Source organism: Scardinius erythrophthalmus (assembly GCF_964197995.2).
Source record: "Scardinius erythrophthalmus genome assembly, chromosome: 6".
NCBI lineage: Eukaryota > Metazoa > Chordata > Actinopteri > Cypriniformes > Leuciscidae > Scardinius > Scardinius erythrophthalmus.
In genome coordinates, this window is record NC_138226.1 from 42,843,936 (window position 1) to 42,854,669 (window position 10,734).

General features: G+C 39.0%; 1 protein-coding gene across 1 annotated transcript; it reads left to right on the forward strand.

Annotated features, from left to right (window-relative positions):
- Nucleotides 1–8,028: 8,028 nt before the first annotated feature.
- LOC308692047 (urokinase plasminogen activator surface receptor-like) lies at nt 8,029–10,370 on the forward strand. The gene is made up of 5 exons (XM_081367731.1): nt 8,029–8,136; nt 8,221–8,340; nt 8,610–8,741; nt 8,944–9,051; nt 9,190–10,370. Exons 1-5 carry the CDS (start codon nt 8,088–8,090, stop codon nt 9,378–9,380), a joined length of 600 nt encoding a protein of 199 aa, XP_081223857.1. The 5' UTR covers nt 8,029–8,087; the 3' UTR covers nt 9,381–10,370.
- The last annotated feature ends 364 nt before the right edge of the window (nt 10,371–10,734 follow it).

The following is a 10,734-nucleotide window of genomic DNA, read 5'->3' on the forward strand; positions in this document are numbered from 1 at the left end:
CCCTGGGTGATTATGTACTGTATGAACTCCGGGCTGTCGCCCTTGAGTCTATGGTATCAGATCCCAGCACGCACGGCGTTTTACATTAGGTTCCCCTAGCGTATTCTACGCAGTACGAGAGTATCTCTCGTAAGAGAACGTACTCGGTTACTAACGTAACCTCGGTTCTCTCTAGAGAGAGGAACGAGTACTGCGTATCCTGCCGTGCCTGCACGCGCTCTGGTTGCTTCGACTATGAAAAACCAGAGAAATAATGCCTGCGAGCGGTATTTATAGACCTAAGCCACGCCCGTTTCGGCGGGACGTGACGCAGAGGGCGCGAAGCGCCCTCATTGGGTCTGACGTCACTCTAGGTCTCGCTCGATAGGCTTAAGCAGTTGCCAGCAGACCAGCCAATAGGCGCGCGAGCTGCCTCGCCTATGTCTGTATGCTGCCGCAACGCGTTTTACATTAATGCAAAATTAAAGGATAATTTTTTTTGGCTTCAGTATTCTCGTGGAAAAGGATTTTCCCCTAGCGTATTCTACGCAGTACTCGTTCCTCTCTCTAGAGAGAACCGAGGTTACGTTAGTAACCGAGTACGTTTCTCTTTCACTGACAGCTAGTGGGGGACCTGATGGGGGCTGCGCGACGGTGGATGTCACTTCAACATTACAGTGATTAGGGCACTCATAGTGTTTGTCGTTGCATGGGGGAATCCCTCTAGTTTGGGGGGCCCCTCTCACGGAGCAGTACTGGAGAGTGATAGCGCTGTTTCACTGTGGTGGTTTGTTTACAGTGGTTGATACTGTTTGACGAGGGCAGATACACAACCTAAACGACCGTGCGGTCGGGGGCCCCCTTCAGCTGGGGGCCCTAGGCAGCTGCCTACCTTGCCTACCCCATTGCGACGGCTCTTTGTCCAGGGGCAACCTTATTAAATGTAGGCCTATGAACGTCACGTTAATCCACATCGATAAATTCAGTTAGAGGATAAGACTGTAGGGCAGTGTTAATTTCGTTGACGAATAATTTTCGTCATTATTTTCGTCAACGACATTTTTTCACAGACGAAAACGAGATGATAAATAAAAACTAGTTTTGAATGACAAAAACTATGACGAAAATCTATTGACATTTTCGTCAACGAATAAAAACTAGACGAAAATGTTAGATAGTGACGATTTGGAAAGCGATCCAGTATGATGTCCTGCATTTGTGGTAGATGCGCACAATTGTACTGTGACATGATCTACCCAGCGGCACACGAGTTGGCATGCGCTGCATGTCTCATAAAACGTTAAAACATGTACACGTCTGGGAGAATGAGGAGAGCAGACATGTAGATCTGAAAAAGAGTGACGACGCAAAAAAGAGCTCTATTCGGTACGGTTTTCTGTGCGCACACACCCGACCCGAAGCGTGCAGCCACGCACATAGACACCTATATAGCGCGCGAGTACAGAATTGAGCTCTCTTTCGTGTCTGAATGGACAAATACACACAACATTATGTCTAAATGTCAGTTTTGGAGAGTATTCACGAAAATTATGTCGGTTATGTCTTAAACAGTTGTGAGTGTATGTATCGCATGTGCATCAGTGCAATTGGATCCGCATGTCATTGGACATGATTCGATGTCTTAAAGTGACAGTGAGTAATAAACTTAATGCGGTCTGTGTCCTTAATATTGATCAAGCAACAAAAGCAAAAGAGAAAAGCATTCATTGCTCATTAATAGCTTTAATAAGGATTAATTATATTTCATTCATACAAATAAATATGTCTGCTTATCCGTAGAATGATGTATGCAAGTAGTTATAAAGAATGCATATATCATTCATTGAAAAGAAGACTGTGTTCTACTTTAGGAAAAGTGGTTTTATTTAATTTTAAGGTATTTTTTTTAAGTTACAGTAGTTAAATCTGTATCTGTATTGCATGTTAAAACTTTAAAATCATTCATATTAGCAGGTTAATATATGTTTTCTCCAGGAGTAGCCTATATGGGTTTGGGAATTTTAGAGAAATTCTAAATTAATGCATTTCAATTTAAACCCATTATATTTTAGTCTACCGTAGATTTAGTTGACTAAAATCTTATTGTATTTCGTCGACTAAAACTAGACTAAAACTAAAACAATTCAGATGACTAAAATATGACTAAAACTAAATGGCATTTTAGTCAAAACACTATGACTAAAACTAAATCAAAATTTGCTGTCAAAATTAACACTGCTGTAGGGCAGTTAGCCTACCACTAAAATCCAACCAGAGCTTCATCAGAGCCATCAATACAGAACAGATCTTAATGCATTTACACAGCAATTAGCCTACAAGTGCATAAACATATTATGAAGTGTTTTACATTTTGAAGACAAGATGGAATCAATGAAGTGATAGGCCTACGTTTAATATGAAACTAAAACAGACACCAGGTGGCAGAAAGTCACTGTCTTAATTAGTGAGTTCAATCCACTCGTTTGATTCCTTAGGGTGTACTCACACTAGCCAGTTTGAACCGTGCCCGAGTGCGTTTGACCACCAAAGCGCGGTTCGTTTGACTAGTGTGAGTGCTCCGAACCGTGCCCGGGCGCGGCTCGATTAGCCGGCCCTGGCCCGGTTGGAAGAGGTGGGCCAGAGCACGGTTCAGTTGGACTCGGGCGCGGTTCGCATGCAGTGTGAGCGCTAACCGTGCTGGAGCACGGAACAGGACGCGTGACGCAAACCTCCTCATACGAGCAGCACGATTACGTGAAAATTTTCGTGCCACAAAGGCGATAGATATGTTTAACAACAGGCTGTGAGAGGGCTGTGGACCAAACGACTCAAAATTATCCACAAAGTAAACAGAGCGATGGACTCAGAGCGATGCGCCGCTCTTCCTGTTTATCCCGAAACCGTCACACCATAATGACGTAAGCGTGCTCCGGCACGAATGCTGAAACCCTATGTGAGTGCAGGCCAGTGGGGGAGTGGGGAGGGGGGACAATCGTACTCGGGCCCGGTTCATGGCAACCGTACCTAGTGTGAGTACACCCTTACACCGAATCAAAAACAACTCGACGTGTTGAAGCGGTTCAGCTGTGGATTTGTTTCTGATCATTTCTATTTAGGCCTATGCGTTATTTAAATAATAAATAAATGACCAAATGTTCAAAAAGTTGGCAGAGAGGGGTCATGTTCGGGGAAACAACATAATTGTTGACTATTTTTCGGGGCCATGAGTTTAATGCGCAAACCTGTGTGACCATATAGCAACTGTTTTGTACCCGAATGTCAACATTCAAACCAAATGGGCTGTTCTTTCTTCAGATTCGCATCGAAAGCAGCGAAGAGTTGTAGTCCACAAAGTGCTCTCACACAAAGTCTAACCGTATCAAACTTCTACCAGCTAAATTGTAGCATTCTTTACACGAAAAATTATAATAAAAATTCACAGACAACATATGTTCACATTCATGGCAAAATTCAAACGGGACCAGAAAATAATTATTTTCTCCCATTCACTTGCATTGACGATTTTTCAACCTAGAGGTCCAGTGGGGTTCGCGGAAGGGGCGGGACTTACCAGCTCTATATTTAACAGTGCTTCACATATACAGTATGTGAATATATTAATATGCAGTTATTAATAGGCTATTTAAGTGCTGTTGTTTCGGTGTTTAAACTACTGTGATGTTTAATGTTTTTATGGATGCATTATAGGCATATTTAATGTAGTAATTGTTAACAAAATGTTTAGAAATAGGTGTAATAATATTCAGCACAAGTGTTTTCTACGAGATATAAACCATAGGGAGCGCTTTTTGCTGGATTTATGCCATATGTAGGTATTGCGAACGTATGATATTAAAATAATAACCTGCAGAATAACCTGCAGAGAACGTTTCAAGAACGTTCTCTTTAGGTTATAATAATAACCTGCAGGAAACGTTCTGGGAAGGTTCTCTTTAGGTTATAAAAAATAAAACCTACAGAGAATGTTCCTAGAACATTCTTATTTGGTTCCCAAAAAAATAACCAAATGGGAACCATATGGGAACGTTAGGGGAACGTTCTGTGTTTACTGGGATCCAACACGAAAATGCATGCAGCCTTTCACAATATTTTCTTCAGATAACTCCAAATTTCTCCCACACACTGGCCTTGATTTTTGATGACGTATTGTCGACAACTTTACAATCTCCACTAGCTATTCTTTTCTTCAACTCCTCAGTCATATTTTAGTCATCTGAATTGTTTTAGTTTTAGTCTAGTTTTAGTCGACGAAATACAATAAGATTTTAGTCGACTAAATCTACAGTAGATTTAGTCGACTAAAATATAATGGGTTTAAATTGAAATGCATTAATTTAGAATTTCTCTAAAATTCCCAAACCCATATAGGCTACTCCTGGAGAAAACATATATTAACCTGCTAATATGAATGATTTTAAAGTTTTAACATGCAATACAGATACAGATTTAACTACTGTAACTTAAAAAAAATACCTTAAAATGAAATAAAACCACTTTTCCTAAAGTAGAACACAGTCTTCTTTTCAATGAATGATATATGCATTCTTTATAACTACTTGCATACATCATTCTCTATACTTTCAAGCAGACATATTTATTTGTATGAATGAAATATAATTAATCCTTATTAAAGCTATTAATGAGCAATGCATGCTTTTCTCTTTTGCTTTTGTTGCTTGATCAATATTAAAGGGGCTATATGCAACTGTTTCCCCAAAATAAACGTAACAATAGCCTTTTTATTTGACCATGTATGACTCAAACATCTCCTGATGAGCATACTGACACCTTGTCAGCTCACAGTGGGTGCACCTATAAGCCTGTATCCTATTTTTCCTATTTTCTGTCGGGTCGGATTTTTCGCGCGCTGTCTGCGGATGTGACGTCAAGCGCGTTCATGTTAAACGTTTCAGATCACTCTGCCACCACCGCTAGTCAGCAAACAAACTTAGTTTCTCAAACAATATATGTATTTGACTGTTCTTACCTCTGTAAACATAATGTTGACTTCTTTGCAGCGGATGACTTGTGAAGTGTGCACGTACGAGAGCGAGCAGAAAGGAAGAGCAGTTCCGTTTTTTGGCCACAGGTGTCAGTTGCGAGTTTAAATTTCAGAAAAAAGCATATAGCCCCTTTAAGGACACAGACCGCATTAAGTTTATTACTCACTGTCACTTTAAGACATCGAATCATGTCCAATGACATGCGGATCCAATTGCACTGATGCACATGCGATACATACACTCACAACTGTTTAAGACATAACCGACATAATTTTCGTGAATACTCTCCAAAACTGACATTTAGACATAATGTTGTGTGTATTTGTCCATTCAGACACGAAAGAGAGCTCAATTCTGTACTCGCGCGCTGTATAGGTGTCTATGTGCGTGGCTGCACGCTTCAGGTCGGGTGTGTGCGCACAGAAAACCGTACCGAATAGAGCTCTTTTTTGCGTCGTCACTCTTATTCAGATCTACATGTCTGCTCTCCTCATTCTCCCAGACGTGTACATGTTTTAACGTTTTATGAGACATGCAGCGCATGCCAACTCGTGTGCTGCTGGGTAGATCATGTCACAGTACAATTGTGCGCATCTACCACAAATGCAGGACATCATACTGGATGGCTTTCTAAATCGTCACTATCTAACATTTTCGTCTAGATTTTATTCGTTGACGAAAATGTCAATAGATTTTCGTCATAGTTTTTGTCATTCAAAACTAGTTTTTATTTATCATCTCGTTTTCGTCTGTGAAAAAATGTCGTTGACGAAAATAATGACGAAATTTATTCGTCAACGAAATTAACACTGCCCTACAGTCTTATCCTCTAACTGAATTTATCGATGTGGATTAACGTGACGTTCATACATTTAATAAGGTTGCCCTAGACATGAGTTTATGCTAAAGACTACCACCGCTTAATAGAAAAAAAAAAATCTGTTGCTGTCAGTATTGTTTTTGGAAATTAGGCTACATTAAAATGCAATGGTCTCGTTTCAAAAGCATTGGTCAATATGCTTGCGTCGACTTCACTGTAGCCTATATGTGCCCTGCTTCCTTTCCGTGAGTTCTGACCGAAAAATGGAAAATATTAAGCGCTTCCGTTTCAGAGTCTCTGTTTCATGTTTGTTAGCCCAGGACATTTTACAAATCCAGACCAAACGATGTTCTACGGCCATGTCCGGTATAAAGAGTAGCCTATCCATGTCACACAGACAGTAAGATTTAGGATTTTGAACATATACCTCGCAGTCACAGACCGCATCAACGTCAGTGAGCTATACTTATTGTATTTCGCCACAGGGTGTCCCTGTGGCCTCAACCCTTCGCCTTCGCTTACTCTGAGCTCGATTGCTATGTCTGAGGTAAACCACGCCCTCCTCATTACCCTGCGCAGGAAGAAATGTAGGAAGAAATAAATGAATAAATAAATAAATGTAGAAATACATAAATGTTGAAATAAATAAATGTAAAAATAAATAAATGTATAAATAAATAAATGTAGAAATGAATAAATGTATAAATAAATAAAAGAATAAATAAATAAATATGGAAAAAAATAAATATATACATAAATAAGGAAATAAATCTATAAATAATTCTTTATTTTCGTTTTTTTTTTTGCTTTTCTATGTATATTTATTTATATATTTATTTATTTATTTTTTCTTTTTTACATTTATTTGTATATTTATTTATGTATTTATTTATTTTTAATATTGGCAGCGTTGGCATTCCATAGGAGAGAGCTAAGCCGAACGGAAGAACCCAATATTGGAACGCTTCACCCCTGAAAGCGAACCTCGGGAACTTGTGAGTTGGGAGGATGGATATGTGGAAGTATGCATCCCTTAGATCTATCGTGACAAACCAATCCTAAGATTTTATCAAACTCACGATGATGGGAATAGTGAGCATCTTGAACCTGAATCTCCTCAGAGACTGATTCAAATACCTTAGATCTAATATTGGCGCAACCCTCCATCCTTCTTGAGAACTATGAAGTAGCGGCTGTAGAACTCGGACTCCCTGTCCGGTGGAGGAACACGCTCTATGGCCTCCTTTACCAACAGGGAGTTTACTTCCTGTTCCTGCGCTGCCTCTGCAACGCAAGATCACAGCCACAGAATCTTTATTGCAGAGTAGACCCGTAATCTATGTGCTGCCTCGGCAAACACGAGATCAGAGCCACTATAGAGTCTGTATTGCAATGCAGACCTTTAATCTATGCACTGCCTCGGCAACGCGAGATCCCAGCCACATAATCTTTATTGCAGAGTAGACTCGTAATCTACGTGCTGCCTCGGCAAACGTGGACCTCGGCAGACCTTTATTTGGAACAATTCTTATGGGACAAACAACACCAAATAGGACAGACAGTTTGACACAGAGTGCTTGCTGAAGAGCAAAAAGCTAACTCTGTTGTGTGCCGGCGTCCCTTTGTAGCTTCCGTGTATGCCGTCACATGTTACCTCATGACGCAGCACCAATCAGGATTGGATTAGTTTCATTGATACTTCAGATGCATTACGCTAAGGGCGTTCCCCAAAGTGTGGTAGTCGACGCAGTTCGAGTTCCCTCGAAAGGGAACCCAAGAATATACCACAAACCCAGACCTCTACTGAAGGAAAATGAAAATTGAGCGAAAGTACGTAGGAGGCCGGAGCCAGGCTAATATAATGACAATAAAGGTATTCAATTAAAAAAATAGTACACACGAATAAAGAAAATTTACATTCAAACCAAAAACATTCAAATACTGAAATGCACCACATAGTATGTAATAATTGTCACTGAACATAAGCAAAATTAGGCTCCTACAATGAGGGTGAATAAAAGATGACAGAATTTCACAATTATCACTTTAAGAAGATTGGTTTTAGTATATTACATTTCTTGCAAATCCTTGTTAAACTTTTCTTAATCTTTAACTGGCAATTGAATTATGTGAGCTTAAGTTTCTGTTTCATGAAAATTCTACTTCTGTTAAACTTTCATTTCCCATGAAGATCCTCCCCTTTTGATACACTATAAAATGAGCGCTGAAACGGGCACATTATTTAATTCACATCCTGATCAAAGATGGATCTGCAAGTCTCTGTTTTTCTTCTCTTCATTCTTTTTACTGCAGGTACAAAGACAAATAATGTTTGTAATGTTACTGGGTACAAATACAGATAATTGATGTCTCATTCTCTCTTTTTTATTACTAAAGGACACTCTCTCAGTTGTTATGAGTGCATGGGTCTGACGGGTTCTTGTGCAGATCAAACGGCTACAACATGTCCAGTTGGATCTTCTAAGTGCGAGAGTTCAACAGCAGTAACAAAAGTTGGTAAGTCCAATATGATTTAAAGTTTACAGTTATATTTGACTGAAAATGCTGCTATTATTTACTGGAGCTGCGACAGAACAAATACTTGTTTTTCTGATGGAATTTACTATTTCAATCACAAAATATTCTACAAAGATTTTTAAATTTGTTTTCTCTCAGACTGTTATGATCTTTATTTAAAAAAAAATAATAAAAAAGTTCTAAATGTGACATTTATAAATAAATGTTCCAGTTTAATTGGTCTTTCCTGTATCATTCATATTTTTTAGGTGACATTACTTCTAAAGTTATTGGTAAAGGTTGTGTTCCTGTCTGTCAAAGTGGGTCCTTAAACCTTGGGTATGTAAGGGCGATTACTTCCTGCTGTAACACAGACCTGTGTAACCTCCAAGATCCTCCAGGTATTGTACTTAAATGACAATGTGCAAATATTCTGTAAAGTCAACACTCATTTTACTTCCAAATGACATTCAATCAGAAAATAAAATGCAGGTTGTGGCTGTCTGTCGTGAACTGATTGAATGGAGCAGATAAAGGAGTGTTGTTTCATTGGATATTTTGTACAGAAAATAAAATTAAAGAATACATGTTTTCCTCTTGTAGATCCATCTAATGTCCCAAATGGAAAGAAATGTTACACTTGTGATGAAAAGAGCTGCTCAAAAACATTGAGCTGTTCAGGAGACGAAGACCGCTGCATTACAGCAACAGGTGAGAATCTGGAAAAGGAAGATCATTATCTTTTAAACTCTCTTAGGTTTAAACATTTGATACAGATCGCAAATACCAATGTACAGCTTAGACTGAATCAGCCTTTGTTTTTTTGTTTTTCTTCTTTCTTTATATCAGAGAATGTTGATGGCCAGTCATTTGTTGTAAAAGGCTGTGTCTCTAAAAATCTTTGTGATGCCACATCATCGGTTAAAAATGTTCGGAGCATCTCATGTTGTGAGGGGAACCTGTGTAACGGTGCTCAGAGTGTCACCCAGAGCTTCCTGTTCCTCTGCTGTTCTCTGCTTTCCTACTTCCTGCTGCACTGAATCCAGCAGCTCGACACATTCTACAATCAGACACGCTGTAATCAATAACTTTTCTCTGTATCTTTGGTGTTCTGATGTGATGTTTTTGCTGTAAAATTCTGATGTAACATTTTCCGAAATAAAATACTACCTTGTTCTTGGGGTCATAATTAATCAAGCTTGTCATGCTGTAAAAAAGTCAGATAAAACTCTGCAATAATACAAATATTTTCTTTCTTAAAAGAAAAAATGAAAATATGATTCTTATTTTTTTTTACTCACCCTGGTATTGTTCTAATGCCGTATACCCTTCTTTCTTTTTCGGGCCACACAAGGAGAAATTTAAAAAACAAAATATGCTTCCGCTCGTCCAGATAATAGCAGTGAATAGTGACCAGCATCAAGATTCAGAAGTATCAGTGAATGGTCCCATGCAACATGTGTCGTGTATATTCCAATTGTTCTGGGGGTATGTGATAGGGATTGGTGAAAAACAGACCAAAATTAATGTATTTAACAAAAATCCTGACCTTGGCACACAATTACGACACTCTATTAGCACTGCAGTTCACTCTCGACAATGGCCTCAACGTACTATGACTCCTTCTGGTTGAGAAAAAGCTACACCACATCAGTGATCACCTCTTCTGTTCATCTGTTGTACTGTAGGGTACAACTGAACAAACTGTTTAGACGAGGAAGAAGAACATGGACATGATAGAGACATGTATAGGGAAGAGCAAGAAACCAGTTTAGCTGTGATAATGAATCATTATTTTCCAACACAATATCAAATCTGTTTTCTGTATCATAGATGACTGAATAGGATTCTGTGGCACTCATTTTTGTTGCTTCAGCAGCTGTGAATTGATTAATATGATGCTAATGTATTTTTGAAGACCCATTTTTATTTATCTTGAATCTCATTTGTCTTTTTGCTATTTTATCAACTTTATGCTGTGTCCTCCAATAAACTGTTGTGTAATAAAGTATGGTAAATATTGTGTATTGAAAGTGGTGTTTGGTACAGTAAATGGAAAATTTTAAGATATTTAAATGTGACTCAACAAAGTTTGTTGTCCATGATGAGGAGAATAGATATGTGTAGATTGTACTGCCCTTCCACCCCCAGGGGCCCAGCAACGGCCCCCGGAAGAGCAAACAAATACACATTTCAAATGGCTGTAACTCAAAGTCCGGTTAGTGTATCAAAGAAAAAATCGGCAGGACAACTGCTTATGCTGTGTGTTACACTTTTAAGAAGGATGTGATGTCACTTCCTGGGGCAACACATTTATTTCTGTTCAAAAGACATGAAAATCACAGGTCAAACAAGGAGCGCTTTTCTTTGCATGTACACTGCACTTCGTCACGT